Source organism: Chelonia mydas, chromosome 9 (genome assembly GCF_015237465.2).
Source record: "Chelonia mydas isolate rCheMyd1 chromosome 9, rCheMyd1.pri.v2, whole genome shotgun sequence".
Lineage (NCBI taxonomy): Eukaryota > Metazoa > Chordata > Testudines > Cheloniidae > Chelonia > Chelonia mydas.
This window is the reverse complement of record NC_057855.1, coordinates 7,178,285-7,194,441: the sequence shown is the minus strand read 5'-3', so window position 1 is coordinate 7,194,441 and position 16,157 is coordinate 7,178,285. Positions and strand designations below refer to the sequence as shown.

General features: G+C 64.0%; 1 protein-coding gene across 2 annotated transcripts in view; it reads left to right on the top strand.

Annotated features, from left to right (window-relative positions):
• LOC102939540 (solute carrier family 12 member 9) overlaps positions 1-11,502 on the top strand; it is a 49,726-nt gene extending 38,224 nt beyond the window's left edge. For both annotated transcript variants that reach the window (XM_037908918.2, XM_037908917.2), the window contains exons 10-13: positions 4,305-4,497; positions 7,655-7,829; positions 8,122-8,268; positions 9,829-11,502. In XM_037908918.2, coding sequence (XP_037764846.1) covers positions 4,305-4,497; positions 7,655-7,829; positions 8,122-8,268; positions 9,829-10,622 — 1,309 coding nt within the window. In that variant the 3' untranslated portion in view covers positions 10,623-11,502. The remainder of the gene's footprint in view (positions 1-4,304; positions 4,498-7,654; positions 7,830-8,121; positions 8,269-9,828) is intronic.
• Positions 11,503-16,157: the final 4,655 nt, after the last annotated feature.

Here is a 16,157-nt window from a genome sequence, read left to right as displayed (position 1 = left end):
AATGTGAGGAATTGCAAGCCCTGTGAGGGTTTTCTCGGCCAAACGCTGCCATTTTGTTCAGCCCGGAAAGGAGATTCCCAAGAGGGAATGTGCCGCAGAGTTGTCCCCCTGCATGGTACGCTCCTGCTGCTTTAGGGCATGGCTCTGGCTCTGTGACCATGAATGGAGCACAGGTGCAGGCAAGAACATCTGTTGCAACAGTATGTATCTCTGATCATTTTAGACTGCAGTGTCTAAGGGCTAGACGCCAGCCTAGCGTCTGTTACTGCTCCCCGGTGCTCCTGGCATATAGCTGGCCGTTATGGGGCAAGCAGCATAATGGGATGATGGGAAGCTGTTCTCGGGTGCGATCCCGGCGCTCACCCCTTACCCTGGGGCTAGGCAGAGGTCAGAGGAGGAGAAATCTCAGGGAGCCGGGGAACAGCAGCAGGGCGAGAGGAGCTGGCTGGCTGCAGCTCATGCACATAGCCTGTTGCTGGGGCGGCTGCTTCAGCCACACAAGGACACGTCAGGCATGTTCCCTCCAGGCCGCGGCTGTTCGCTGCTCTGCCCAGAGCAGCACTGGGCTCGTTTTCGCACAAAGAGCAATTAGCGGCTTCCGATGTAATTAGCTAACGATCAAGCAGCCTGACACATAAGGAGAGCGGGCTGCCTGGCTGCATTCTCCTCTCCCAGCCCTACGCTCGCCCAGCCACCCGCCCGATTCACGCAGGATGCTGGGCTCAGGCTTTGGGGGCAACGGCCCTGAGCACCCCTTCCTGTTCACTAGGACATGCTCAAACCCTCCTCATGGGGAGCAGCCCCAGAGCTCGGGCCGGTGAGCAGGCAGAAGGGAGCCCCCAGTTCTCCAGCCTTTGGAAACCAGAGAGGTGGCCTGGCCCGGTGAGATCTGGCGTTTGCCCCATAGATCTGAGTGCTGGGCGGGCAGGGCGCTGGGCTGGGCGTGGCCTGTGATCTGGTGAGATGTGAAGCAACAGGGTTAAAACTCAGAGGTGGCTAGTGGCAGTGGCCCAACTCTGCGCCCTCCCCCGGCACATGCACACGCGTGCCCACATCCACACACGCATGTCTTCAGCGTCCCCACAAAGGGGAGCTGGGCAGCTCTGCATGGAGGCACGGGAGCAGACAGGCTCGAGGAGCTCAGGATAGTTTCAGGTGTGTCTGGGGTCCCGCTGGCCCAGCTGTCCAAGCACTAATTACTAAGTGGATGGTAATTGACAGTCCCTGTCCCGCTCCAGTTTGCTGGGCACCGCAGCCAGCTGGGGAAGCCAAGAGGCCTCCATGAGAAGGAATTAATGATCCAGATACATTTTGAAGGAAAATAAGCCCCGAATTCGGCTTGGCTAGAGACACAATCCTCCCCCTGAAGATCCGTGGGGAAACTGAGGCCTGGGGTCACACAGGGAGCCAGTGGCAGAACTGGGAAGGGGCCTGTGATGAAGCGGGACTGTTCTTAATGTTTCCTCTGAATATTGTGGGGGTGCCTCAGTTTCCCCTGTGCAGTTCTTAAGTATCTAGGTGGTGGGATAAGGGTGTATGATCATTGCAGAGCCCTAGAGGGCAGGTGTGTGCAGGGGTCTGGACACAGAGAATGGCCGACACCCTGTTTCCTGGCAACTGATGGCCTGGGCCCTTCCCCCCTGCAAGGTGAGAGCTAAAGGGTTGGAGAACAAAGGAATCAGGTGGCCTGGACAAAGGGAAAAGGGACAAAGCCCAGAGCAGGAGGGGCTGGAGGGAGTTTCAGTTTGGGGCTGGCTGGGGACATGGAGTGAAGTGCAGATGTGGTTGTCTGGCTCCCTGCCCCCCAAAATGGACTCGGCTGAGGGGTCTTGTTCTCTGCACCTACAAGCTCTGGTTTAGACCATGTTCCTGTCATCTAATAAACCTCTGTTTTACTGGCCGGCTGAGAGTCATGTCTGACTGCGGAGTTGGGGGGCAGGACCCTCTGGCTTCCCCAGGACCCCGCCTGGGCGGACTCGCTGTGGGAAGCGCACGGAGGGGCAGAGGAGGCTGAATGCTCCGAGGTCAGACCCAGGAAGGTGGAGCCGTGTGAGCTGTGTGTCCTGCAGACAGGCTGCTCCCAGAGAGGAGACTTCCCCAGGTCCTGACTGGCTGCGTAGGGAGCAGTTCCAGAGCAGCGCCCGGGGACTTCGTGACAGAGCCATGGGGCCGATTCTCAGCCCCATGCCCCCTGCTCCAGCCCATGCTGTCTGGCCGTGGCGTGGGGCTGAGGCTAGGAGTCTCCCTCTTCTGTCAGCACCCTGCTGCCTGCCCCAGGGCTTCCCAGCCCCTCAGCCCAGAGCAGTGTGTCCCTTTGCAGATAGCTCCTCCTGGGCCCATCCTGCAGGTGCTGGGTGCTTCCCCAGAGGCGCTGCCGGGCCTGCTCCTGTAGCCTCCAGCGAGAGCAGAGGCAGTGCCGCACAGCTCCGGATCGGGGCCCCTCAGCCTTTATTACGCGCGGGGAGCCTGGAGATGAAGGATAAAATGCCTTCCCCAATCGATCACTGCCGCTGTTATCAGACACCCGGCACCGGCTCTCCGCGGTGATTGGCAGGCCCCGGCGCTCCGAGTCATTGAATTCCCCTCACATCCTCCAGCCCTGCGTGCTCAGTGCTGCCCTTCACCCTGCCAGCAGGTGTCGGTGGGGGGCTGGTCCGGCTCCCATGCCCAGCCGCAAGGGGAAGGGACCCCGTGCCTGCCAGGAAGGGTGCCCTGGGCAGGGAACGCTCCTGCCGTGGGGGCTGAGGAGCAGACCGTGCGCCAGCGCACCCCTGGGCGGCCTGTGCCCACCCACAGCAGAGGATGGGTCCGTCTGGCTGAGCGGCCTGGCCTGCTGAGACCCCAGCCCAAAGCTCCATGATACGGGCAATCGGGGCTGGCCCCGGCTCCCTACCCCAGGGCGACACAGGTACTGCTGGGGTCGAGTGGAGTGGTCCTGGCAGAGCGGGACTTGAGACAGTCTGCTCCCCAAGTGGGCTGGTCCCCCTCGGCTAATGCAGCGTCCCCATGAGGTGCTGGGATGGGGGGTAGCTGGTGCTCTGGTACCGTGGCGCTTCCGGGTGTACACCTCCCCAGCACGCTTGCAACCAGGCGGGCCCTGGAGATGGGCCCTGGTTGAGGGCGGGAGGGGCCTGGGGGAGCATGCATGTCACCTGCCAGCATCCTAAGAGTTAACATCCCAGCCGGCTCTTCTGCTGGGCTGGTGGGGGGAGCATTTATGAGGATCGATTCCCCACTTAGCCGCAATCTCACTTTATTATTCACCTTTTTTCCCTTTAGAGCAGAAGCAACCCCCCCACACACACACTGCCCCCGCCTCCCTCCCCTCTGGCCTTTGTCTCTGGTTTGCCGGGTTGTTGCTTGCGGCTGGGGGTGGGGAGCATCATTACCGGCCTTCCTTAAATCTTCCCAGGCAATCTCGCTCAGACAGCGGGTGAGATGAGTACTGGGTAATTAAGCCATATATGGCCCCCCCAAGCTGAGCCCTGCGCCGGCCTTTTAATAAAATGCACCATTGGAAATCCCAGCCCCTCTCGAACGCTGGCCCCGGACTGGGGAACTGTATTTCTACTGGGCTCATCCCCAGGTCCGACCCCCCCCATCCCCCAAGTATGAAATTAAAACAACTAAGGATTGCCTGCGATAAAGCAGCCCATGAGAGCCTTCGGCCCATGCCTCCCAACCATCCCACTACTGCTACTCTGGGGGGCCGGGGAGGGCTCTTCCCCATGGATGCTGAGTGGGGAGACAGCCAGGGTGTGGTCGGGCTCAGGGCCCTGCTGGATGAAGGCAAGCGGCTGGCCAGCATCTGTCCCATTTTCACCAGCCAGAAGGCTGGGCTGGTGCCCGCTGGTGCCACGGAGCACGAGTGGCTCCTGCCATCGCGGGCAGCTGAGCTGTGACGGATTCGCCATGCCTGGCTGGTCGGGGTGGTGCCCGGCCTAGGAGGTCCATCCCACAGGCCCCAAGCGCTAGGTTTGGGATGGGGATTGGGAACCACCGGCTGTAATGCCCGGCCCTGGCGTGGCCCTCTCCCGATGCCCCTTCCCAGAGGGGTCAGTCGTGCTGGGTCCGGTTCTCCCCTTGGCTGCTCTCCTGGGGGAAAGATTCCCCCCCCCTGCCCCTGCACAAGTCCCCAGTTGGATTAGAACCAGCCCGACCCCGAGGCTACCCCCGCCTGAGCCCTCTCCCTGCCCCCGCTGACTAGCCCTGGGCTCCCTCTCGCTAGCCGAGGGGCCAGGTGCCTGCGCGGCTCCCGGCTCCTGCTGCCCGCGCTGAGGACCCATCTCTGCTGTCCCCTGCAGGCCCACGTTCCAGTACTTCACCTGGCACACCTGCGTGCTGGGCATTCTGGGCTGCGGGGTCATGATGTTCCTCATCAGCCCCATCTACGCCTCAGCCAGCATGGCCTTCATGCTGCTGCTTCTGCTGGCCCTGCACTACCTGTCCCCGAGCAGCAGCTGGGGCTACATCAGCCAGGCCCTCATCTTCCACCAGGTAAGCGTGGGCGCCTCCCCCGGTTAGGTTAGCTGGGCCTGCCCCCTCCCAGGTGTCTCCCTCCCTGCTGGGGATCGGGGGCACCTTCCTCTCTCACCTTGCTGCCTTGGGAGCCCCGGCTCCCTGCTCGTTCAGAGCAATCCCCTGCCCCGGCGCAGCCTTGGCCTGGCCCCATTCCCCAGCGCTGGGCCCACGCTCCCAGCGGCCTCCCCAGCCCCGGGGCGGGAGCCACCTTGCCCGCCCAGCCTGTCATTTCGAGGCGTCAGATCACCGCTGAAAACTCCCATTACAGCTTAATGGACGCTGCGCGGAGCACCGGGGCGGCGTTCGGGAGCTCGCGCCTCATTGCCGTTCCGCCGGGCGGTGTGAGTGGAACGGGAGCGGGGGGGTCTCCTCTCACCGACACGGGTGTAAATCCGGGGGGACCCTGCGGGGTCAGTGGGGCTGCTCCAGAGTCACACGCTTCAGGGAATGGCCAGCTGCCTTTGACGGCAGGTGGTGTCCTAGCAGCGGGCACCATCCTAGCAGCGGGCACTGTCCCCGGTGGGAGCCACACCCAGAGGCCGATCCCAATCTCACATTACTCCACAGGCCTCGGCGGTGTCACTCCTGATGACGCCAGTGTGAGATCAGTCGGGCTCCTAGTCTGTGGGGCTCAGGGAGCTGGCTGGGCAGGGTAAACATGGCTCAGGCAAGGGTATTTAGGTTCCTAATTTCCATTGAAAGCAATGGCGTGAGGCTTGGAGGAGCTGGGCTGTGCCGTTTGCATTGCTCTGGCCCCGGGGCACCACTCACACCCCCCAGGAGCGAGGGGGAGAGCAGGGAAAGCCACTGAGGCTCACTAGAAGTGAGTGGGGGCGGGTGCCAGCCTTCCCCCCAGCATGGAGGGACCCAGAGCCCTGGCCTCTGCAGGGGACTAAAGCCGCCCATACCTGCAGCACATGGTGTGAGCCGCGCCCGTGCTCTGGGGGTGTCCCTGGGGTGGGGGTGGGAGGAGCTGCCACCAATGGGGTGCTGAGTTACCGAGAATCAGGATGTTGTTTTCTTGGGGCTGAAAGGAATGGGGGGGGGGGGGGGTGTAAAATGCGGGGGAGGGGCTGGACAACTTCCAGCATAGGAGGAAGCAAGCTCCCGACCTGCTTCAGCCCGACCTACCTAGCACCTCCCCCTCCCCAGGTGTGTCCTGTCCTTCTCCCCCCTCACCCCCATGCAGCAATCTTGTCCATTTCATCCCAAAGCTCACGGATCCCCAGGATCAGAGCTATGCCCCCAGCTATGGGACAGGCCCTTTGCCGGGCCAGACCCCAGACTCCCCCGGGTCTCACTTCGGGGGAGGCCACACACCTCCATAGCCTGGACCACTGGGGCTCCAGCCCTCCTGCTTCACCCTGTGAGCTCCGTCCAGAGAGTCCAGCTGAGACGGACCCTGGTAGAGACTTGTCCACCCTGCAGGGATTAACGCACTAGGTGCCACAACTGCTCCTTTTCTTTTTGTATTTGCAGTGACGCTCAGTGTCAAAAACCGTCAGGTTTATCAGTCAATTGGTCACAGCCTAGGAAGTCCTTAGATGAGCACAGAGAACTGAAGGTTAAAGCATAGTCCAAGCCCATCCTGGTTAGCCCAGAGCCCAGCCAAGCTGTAATGAACTCCATGTTCAGGCTCTGTCTCTCTCTCTCTCTCACTCTGACCTCCAGGAGCAGTTCCCAGGTGAGAGGCCCGACTCTTTCCAACAGCCAACTCCGATCCCTCCACCTCACTCCTTCCCAGTTCTTTGTTCTCGAGCTGGGGGATTTTGCTCAGTTTCCCTGCTGAGCGGTGGGGAAACCCCTCTCCCTCTGGGCATCAGTTGCCAGGTGTCAATGTCCTGGTGACTGGATTTGCCATGGTCTTCTCAGATTTTCCACTCAGATGGGGTCAGCCTCGGTCAGTCCTTTTTAAGGATCCATTCAGGCTCAGATGGATGACATTCATACCCATGTCTCTCTCTCAGCCTGCCCTGAGAGCAAACGGTTCCTTTTCCCCGACCACTGGGTAGCCATGCGAAATACAGGAGAAACTGAGGCACACATGGGGTCATAAAAATGTCACAGTAAATTCCCACTTCATCACACAAACCGTCTGGAAGTCAGTGCCTACGAGAGCCTCACCTCTGAAATGCAGCCGCCTCTGGGGTAGAACATGGCAGCTATCTACCATGCAGCCATTTAAGGCAGAAAGCAAAAAAGACTTTGCAGGGGGAGACCAATGGTGAGCAGGGCTCAGGAGCTGTATGAAATCCAGCTGGGGGGTCCCGTAACAAACAGGCAAAGGGCTAAGCTGCCCAGGCCCGGGCCCCCGCGTCTTTGGGGCTGGTGTGAAGCAGTGATGGGCTCCTAGGTATGCCACAGAGAGGCCCTGGCAGTGGGGTAGCACCCGCACTGAGCTAGGCACTGCCCACAGGCAGAAACAACAGCTCCCGCCATCCCTGGTGTGGCTGGGGGCTGCTTGGCAGGCTGCAGAGATAGCGCCACCCGCAGGGGCTGGGCCTTGAGTGGTGGGATACTCCCGCTTGGCCAGACTCTGCCAGTTGGGCTCGCCGAGTCACCCCTTTGGAACTGGGGTCCAATGGGAGTTAGGCACCGAAACCCCTTTCAGGAGCTGGACCTCAGGCCCCTGGTGGCACTTCGCCAAGCCCCTCCTTGGGGCAGAATCATTCTGGCCATGGGGTGCCCATAACTGTCTGCACCCTCCTTGGGGTGGGGGGGTCTCCTAGGGCCCTGCAGAGGGACTCTCCCCTCCCCAGGGGGTGATGCCTGAGGCTGTCTGCGCCCGTGGGGCAGTGTGTGCCCTAGTGTAGACGGGGCTTGGCCGCTGGTGGGACTTGGCGGGGAAGATGCTGCAGCCTCGCCTTCCCCAGCGCTCACACCACCCTGGCACAGGGCAGATACTGCCCCACTGGAATGGCACTGGCTCCCAATGGACCCCAGAGCTGAGTTGGCCCCTGTTCCTTGTGCCGGGGTGAGTGGGAGGGGTAGGGGGCAGCTGGGTGCGGAGATGCCTATGCCAGGTACACAGACCATGCCAGGCTCCCTTCAGGCAGGCCAAGGGCTAACGAGATGCCATGGAATCTGGGGGGAGTCTATCCGCCCTGACTCTCCGCTCTGCTCCTGCCGCCAGGTCCGGAAGTACCTGCTGATGCTGGACGTCCGTAAGGAGCACGTCAAGTTCTGGCGCCCCCAGATGCTGCTGATGGTGCAGAACCCCCGGTCCAGCATCCAGCTGATCAGCTTCATCAACGACCTGAAGAAGAGCGGCCTGTACGTGCTGGGCCACGTGGAGCTGGCGGAGTTAGGTGAGAGCAGGGCCTGCTGCCCGGGCCCCCATGGCACAGAGGGGCTGGCACGCGGGGGCTGCCGTGGTGACAGAGCAAACCCCGGGCAATCCAGGCCGCAGGGGAACAGAGCTCAGGGGTTGGGGGTGACGCCAGGTGGGGGGGCTGGGGGTGACGCTCTTGCGAGAGGGAGGATGCCTCGGACCTGAGCTCCCCCCGGGTGTGGGGCCTGGGGCTGGCAGCTCAGGGAAGGGGGCTGTTCTCACCACCAGCCGCAGCGCACAGGGGCTGACGCTGCCCCGTCTCTCCCCAGACTCCCTGCCCTCCGACCCCCTGCAGACCCACGCTGACTCCTGGCTCCTGCTGGTCGACAGGCTGAACGTCAAAGCCTTCGTGAATCTCACGCTGGCCAACTCGGTGAGACACGGCGTCCAGCAGCTGCTCTTCATCTCCGGCCTGGGTGAGTCCCCGCCCACCTCGCGGATGCCGCTCGCCACCTGCAGCCCCCCGGCCGCATGGCCTGTGCTGGGCGCTGCGGGAGGGGGGCCCACGGCCCAGCCATCAGGGTTACCTCCTGCTGGTGCCTCTCCTGGCAGCTGTGGGGATGGGGCAGAGATGCCTGCCTGAACTGCCATGCCTGCTCCCTGCTCAGGGCAGCCGTGGGCCCTGGGCCAGTGTAGCCTGGGATTGCCCATGTCCCCCCCCTGCCCTCGGCCCTGTCCTGAGCTGGGGGGACACTCTGTGTGCGTGCCAGGGCGTCTCATCTGTGTGTGGGTGTCACACCAGCCACCCCAGCCCTCCTCTGCCAGGTGGTGGGAGCCAGTGGCGACAGAAAGCTCGGGCAGGACATGGCTTCGCTCCCCCTGGGAGGCCAGCTGGCTCATCCCCCCTCCTCTCTGGGAGAGCTGGAGCTGACGACCCCTCCTTGCCCAGGGCATGGTGCTCAGCCGGGGCAGAGCGCGAGGGCTGGTGTCACAGACCCACAGGATCGGGGCCATGGGCCTAGCTTTGGAACAGTCTCTGGGAGGCCCCCTGCAGTGTTCCAGACCCCCGAGGGATCTCATCTTCCTCCATGGTGAGCCCCACGGCTTCACTGCCTCCTTAGGCTGGGCCTGGGCCTGCAGCCCCCCTGCTTCCCACGTGAGCTCGGCTCAGCCAGCCCCACTGAGGCAGAGCCCTGTACAAACTCAGGGGGCAATGCAGTCCTGCGCCAGCACCCGCAGGGCGCTCAGCCAGCCAGCGCTGGCACCCAGACGGGTTTATTAGTCAAAGGACACAGCACAGGGCGGCCTTGGTGAGCCCAGAGAAAAGACGGTTACAGCCTGGCCCATCCTGGGCAGCCAGAGCCCCAGCCCTCCCGCCGGTGACCTCTCTGTTTCCCTGTTCAGGTGTGAGTCCAGACTGCTCCCCACACTTAACTTCCACCTCACCCCCCGCCCCCAGCCTTCGTTCCTCAGCTGGGCAAACACGGCTTGGCATTGGTGTCAAAGTCCCAGTGATTGGGCTCACCATTGTCTTCTCAAACGCTCCATGATATGAGGCCCAGGCCCCAGACAGCCAAAAGCCATGAGTCTCTGAGCCTCTGCAGAGACCAAACAGCCCTTTCTTCCCCCTAAATAGCCCTGCAGCATATAGGGGAAACTGAGGCACACATCAGCTTGGTAACAATATTACAGCAAATCCCCACCGCCTCACTCTGGGGGTTCAACGGTCCCTGGCTCTGCACAGTAGGGCAAAGCCGTGGTGCAGCGAACTGCAGCTGCCAGGCGCTGAGTCAGCAAGGCAGGCAGAAGGTGGCACGGTGGGCCATTGCCAGCCTCAGTGCTGCTCTCAGGGCAGGCCGGCCGGCAGCACAGAGTACCTAGAGCCCGAGGGCCTGCCTCCAAGCACCGCAGAGCACAGATGCGCTGGCCCCCCGCCCCCAGGCTGGGCTGGGACACCGGGAGCGCTCAGTTGGCAGGGTGATGTCTGTGAGCAGCCAACCCCAGCAGCTAACTTTGGGCCGCGCTCTGTCTCGCAGGTGGCATGCGGCCCAATACCATCGTCCTGGGCTTCTACGACGGCGCGGTGCCACAGGACAGGCTGGCGCGGCACCCGGCCTTCGAGGGCAGCGAGGAGACGGCGCTGCTGAGCTTCCCACCCGTGCGGGGGGCCACGGCCCCCAGGAGGCTGTCGCCCCAGGAGTACGTGGCCGTGGTGGCCGACGCGGTGAAGATGCTACGGAACGTGATGCTGGCTCGCTCCTTCGAGCACTTCGACAAGGCGCGGGCGCCCGCCATCGACGTCTGGCCCCTCAACCTGCTGCGCCCAGACAGCGCCCGCTACGCCGACACCTGCAGCCTCTTCCTGCTGCAGATGGCCTGCGTGCTCAGCATGGCACGCTCCTGGCGCCGCGCCCAGCTCCGCCTCTTCCTGTGCGTGGAGACCGGGGCCAGGACCCGCGGGCAGGAGGACAAGCTGCGCCAGCTGCTGAAGGAGCTGCGCATCCAGGCTGCCATCCGCATGGTGCCCTGGGACGCCGTGGTGGCCCTGCACTGGCAGAAGCAGCAGGAGCAGCGGGCCAGGCCAGTGGAGGCAGCCATGAACTTCCCTGGCAATGCCACCTGCATCTCTGACGAGTACCTGAAAGCAGCCAACAGGCTGATCCTGGAGCAGAGCCCCTCGCCCACCATCCGCTTCCTCTACCTGCCCCGGCCCCCTGCCGACACCAGCCTCTACCCCAGCTACCTGCACCAGCTGGAGCTGCTCACCCGGGACCTGGGCCCCACCCTGCTGGTACACGGCGTCAGCGCCGTCACCAGCACCGAGCTCTAGCCCGGCCCGGCCCCCAGGCCTGGCATAGCAACGGGCAAGGGGACTGCGGCCCTGGGACCGGGCTGGCTCAGCACCTCCCTGTCTGGATTCTCTGACAGAGAACCCCCCAAGCGCTCCCCCCATGCTGCCCTCACCCGGGTACTCCCTACACGCACCCCGCGCTCACTCAGGTCTCCTGCACCCCCACTGCTGCTCTGCCAGCTGGGCACCCTCCCGGTGGGTGATGTGCTAGTCATGCCCAGTCCTGGCTGGTGTGAGTGGCTGGGTAATTGCCGGGACATGGACTGCTCCGCAGGTTCCCGGCCATCAGGCCTCTCCTAACCCAGGCTCTGCGGCCCCAAAGCACCTGGCCTGTGGCTGCAGCCCCTGCCCTTGCTCCTGGCCCTGCTGGTGCGGTGTGGGGACGAGGCCCTGGCAATCCCACGAGCCAAAGCACACGCAGCGGTCACTCTGCTAACGCCCAGCAGAGCGGCCGGGATGGGGGCTCAGGACGCCTGGGTTCTTATCCTGATGCCGACTGTGGGCGAGTTGTTGAACTGCTCCGTGCCCCAGCTGAAGAACCGGTCAGCCCCCGAGAAGCTTGGGCAGCAGCAGTGACGGGCACGGAGACTCCGGCCGGCCCTGGTGGTGAAAGGCCGGTTGTCATGAGACACGAGGAGCACGTGACGAGTGCCCTGGAGTCTCTGTGTTCCCTGGCAGGCTGGGATCTAGGGGGGGCGTGGAGTCGAACAAGATCCCGGCAGGTGCAATGGCCCTAGCCCAGCGTGGACGATGGGCAGGGCCCGTGTCCTGAAGCTGCCAGTAACTTAATTTGCACTGAACCGTGTTACTGAAATAAATCTGCCATGGGAGGCTCCAGGCAGAGCCCTGGCCTTGGTTATTGAGTCTCTGGGTTTGATGTTGTCCCCACGTCTCCAGCTGTCCCCCACACTAGCCCGGCGGGTGCCCCAGTGCAGGATGCGCCCACCCGCAGCCTGAGCCCGCCCTGTTTGCTGTAGGCATCCCAGGAAAGGAGAGTTTGCAAGGGGATAATGTAGCTTTGGAAGTGGTCCCGGGGAGCTTCTGCCAGGCCTGACAGGCAGCCTGGGAGAAAGCGCCAAGGTGGGCGATGGAGGCTGGCAGCATGGGCTCATTCGAGGCGAGCATCAGGGAGAGCTGATGAGGCGGGTGGACCAGGAAGGCAAAGACAAGCAGCTTGTGTGCGCGGCGCTGGAGGGGGGAGCGAAGAGAGGGGTGACGTGGCCCCAGTGCCAGGCTAGGGGAGAGCATTCTGAATGGAGATGGGGGGGGGGGGGGTTTGCCAAGGCTGGAGCGAAGGAGGCGGCCGTAAGGGAGGTGTACGCGGGGACAGCCAAGCCAAGAGCCGCTGTGCTTAAGGAATCAGCAGGGGTTGGACCCAGCCAGGCTGTGAGGGGCTCGAGAGTTGAGTGACGGGCAGGGCGGTGGGGCTGGAGGAAGGCTTGGGAGGGGAGATTAGGCGCTCCGGTTGAGCCTTGTCAAAGACAGGCTGAAATCTTAGTCTGCACAGGAGACCGGCCCGGAGGGGGTGGGGGAGCTGGAAGACCTCAGCATGGCGATGGGGGGAGCATTTGTCTTTGCGGATGAGATCACCTGGCTCTAAGGTGTGGAGGGAGAAGAGGTACCAGGAGCGAGCCCTGGGGAGCCCCCACAGAGCACTGGCGGAGGGGTGAGAGGATCTTCCCAGGGGGACACTGAGGCAGCGATCAGAGGACAGTGGCGGGAGCCCAGGGAAGACGAGACGTGGAGAAGAGGAGCATGGCCGGCGGTGTTGAAGGCCGGGGAGGAAGCTGGAGGGCTGGTTCTAGCTTTGGCCAGGAAGAGGTCGTTGGAGCCTGGCGTGGGGTGGGGTGGACCCGTAGCTGCGTTCAGAGAGCTCAGCAAGGAAAGGGAGCTGGAGCGGCATTGGAAGAGGCATGTGGGGCCAAGGGTGGGTTTTCTGAAGCATGGCTGTACGGTGAGGGGCAAGCCGGGGGGGAGATCTGGAGTGGGGGCCGGCTGTGAGAGCAGGGGGGAGGTGGTGGAGGGTTGGCGGGGCAGACCACGCAGTGGGGAGGGCGGAAGAGGGACGGGTGGAGAAGAGCGAAGCATGGAGAGACACCACTGTACCGCTGGGGGCCAGGCCAGCTTACGACGCCGGTGATCTGTCTGTGATCTGGGTGTGAAGGGCTGAGGGGTGAAGTGCAGGTGGGGGGTGGAGGGGGGCCATAGTGACAGAGCCAAGTGGGGGAAAGACCTGGACAAGTGAAAGGCCATTCTGGAGGGTGGGAGTGTTGAACCAGGGCTACAGTGGGGAGGGTGAGGAACTGGGCAGCCAAAGGGGTGGCTGGAAGGGCCGGAAAGGAGGTGGGAGGCAGGCAGGGAAGGGATGGGGCAGGAGGAGGCAGATGGGGGACCTAGATCTGTGGGGGGAGGGGAAGAGGAGCAGGTAGAGCTGGTGGCAATTGCAGAGGGGCTGTTACTGAGCTCTCCAGCCATAGCTAAGGCAGGAGACTCCTGGCTGCAGCTGGGGAGGGCATGGTCTTGCCCCATGGGGGGCTCTGCTGTGCCCCATAAGGATGGCTCCAGCTTGGGCGGTGCAGCCTCCCATCTGGAGAGCCCCCCGATGGAGCACGAACTGCCCTTTCGGGCCCACGCTGCCACCCTGCTGCCTGGGGGCAGGCTGTTCCCCTGAAGTCACTGCAGCACTGGGTCCAGCCTAGCCAGGGGGCCCTGCCCCTTTGAGCCAGTTCCTGGGGTGCAGAGAGCTCCCCACTGGGCGACGTTGCTGGAAGTGCAGCATGCACACTCCTGCCCTGGCTGTCCCCCACCCCGTCGCTCCAGCCGGATGGGCCCGGCTAGCTGATGCCAACCTCTCAGTGTCCCAGCAGCACTAGGGCACCCGGAGAGGAGCATCCCGGGCCTCCCCTCCCCTCCCAAAGCACACGCTGCAGGGACGCCACTCCCAGTGCTGAGTGGGGCTGGGGGGAGGGGGGAAGGTGTAGGACAGAGAGTGTCACGTTCCTATGGCTGAAGGGCCTGGGCTGGATGCCAAGCGGCTGGCACGATGCCAGGGCGGATCCAAGCCCCCCACCCTCTCCAAAGCACGCCCCCTTCCAAGGCTGGTGGCCCAGCAGCACAAGAGAGGAGCTGTCAGGGGAGAGACAAAGGCAGCTGAATTTAATTCGGTGTGTCCCCGCTACCCATTGGCGCTGTCTCGCCACCTCTCCTTAGCAGCCCCTGGAATCGTGCCAAATGCACCGCTGGCTCTGGCTAAAGCGTGGCCAGATTGGCAGTCCAGGAGCCTTCCTCTTCGGGGAGACCAGTGCCTCATGCTCCCGGCCCCAGGGGCTGCAGCTCAGATGCTGACGGGCGTGTGGAAGTGCCTGGGCATGGGGGCCTGGCACACGTGGTACCGCTGTCCTGCCCTTGCACCCATCCCTGGCGGGGATGGTGTACAGCCAGCAGGACGGCTAGGGATCCACGCACTGGCAGAGACCCCAGGACAGCCGGGCTGGGGATCCATGCACAGGAGCAGACCCCGGGACAGCCAGGCTGGGGATCCACTCACCGGAGCAGACCCCAGCTGCCCCTTGCGTCTGAGCCGCTCTTGACCCTTTACAAAGGGGGGCCAGCCACCCCAGGGATGGGCACTGAACTAGAGCTGATCTGGCATCATCAGCCCAACTTTACTGAAGTACGAGGTCACTCAGTCAGTGGAAGCGCTGGGGAGAGAACCCAGGCGTCCTGCCCTGGGCTTTACCCACCAGCCCACCCTGCCTCCTTTAAAAGCAAGGGCTGCCGTCTGCTCCACTGGGCTCCCGTCACCTGTGCCCCCCACCCTTATCCTTGCTGTCCCTGGGGTGGCTCTGCCCCCACAACTCCCCTCCCTCCCCAGCACTGACAGGGATCACCCACTGGGGGGGGGGGGGGGGGAGAGGGTCAGAGAAAAGGATCAGGCCGGGCCGAGCCATAGGGCGTCACCCTGCCTGGGTCCCCAACAGTTCCAGAAAGGCCTGCTGGGGCCTGGCCCGGCCCCCAGGGCAGCGGGAGGTGCCAGGGTGGCACGGCTCTCCCATGGCACTGGGCAGGGCCAGCTCCAGCTCCAGTTCGCCCTTTGCAGCATTACAGCCAGGCGCCCCAAGCCCTGCACTGGGCACTGCAGCCGCTCCAAGCAGATCGTGGGCCCTGCTCGTTTGGGACCATCAACAGGGAAGGCGCCGGGAGAGCCGCCCGCGGGAGCCGGGCCCAGCAATGGGGGCAGGCCGTGGGGAGGGAGGGGCTGGGTCCCAGAGCCAGGGCTACCACGTAACCCCTGCCTGTGTCCCACCCAGGCAGACGCAGCACCGATGGGGCCTGACCACGGACAGCCTGGTCTCTCTTAACAGTGGGGCAGCACTTGCCCCCTAGGCTGCCAGGCCCAGCCTGCCCAGGGGCTGGGGCGATGGGGGGAACTGACAGCTGGATCATGCTGCTCAGAATCCCCCCACCCAGCTGACATTGTGGGTAATTCACTGCAGCGTTTTCCTGGCTGGTGCAGGGCCAAGGCTCCTCCCTAGGGAGCAGCTGGGTGTCCCCTCCTCCTGCTCCCCCCACCACCGACCCCCACCCCGCGGGACCCCGATCCCTCAGACGGCCCCATCACCACCCCCCACCGACCTCCCTGCTGGGCTGTGATCCCCCTGTGCCCACAATCACAGACCCCCATCTCCGCCCCGCTGGGCTCTGATCCCCCTCTGGCCCTCCCATCATCCCCCCCTCCCACCCCACCGTCCCAGGGGTTCCAGCAAGGATGCATGTGTGGGGCAGGCACATTGGGCTGTCCTTAGCCCCTCGCAATTAGCAGGGGAGCCCAGCGCTCCGGCCTCGTAAATCACTCGGGTGAGTCAACGACAGCGCTGCTGGCAGGCCCCCGGCGCGGTGTGTGGCGGCTAAGTGGGGAACGCCGGGCCGGGGGCTGGGCGAAGGGCCCCGCCCGGGATCCCCCGGCCTCAGGCCGGAGCCTGGGTGCCAGCCCCGGGGCCTGCATGGCTCCGGGCCGCCGAGCCAGGCAGCAGCTCGAGCGGCTCTGCCAATTACGCCAGCCATTTCTCCTCCGCCTGACGGCGGTCGGGTTCGTCTCGGGCCGGGAGCTATTGATTAGCGGGAGGGGAGGAAATTGCCTCGGTGACGGCAGATAAATATATCAGCCGCCTGCCATGTCGCGAAGGGCTTTGCAGACTAAAAGATGATGGATCGCTTCCGATTAGCCCCGGAGCAGGTGGGGAATTGCAGCGGGCTTGCCGGGGGCTGCGAAGCGAACGCGCCGGGGGCGGGGGAGGGGAGGCAGGCAGCAAGAGCCTGGTCGGGGGCGCCAGCGGGAATTAAGGCCTGGGCTGGGCTGAGCTGGGGGGAATTGGCAGTGCCCTGATGCAGCTCGGTTGCTCGGTCTCTCAGGGGTCCCCAGGGTGCTGGTGGAGGGGGGAGGCAGGAGGCCACGTCATCCCAAGACACTTTGCACAGAGGCGGGAGAACCCAGGCGTCCTGGCCGGTCCTGAG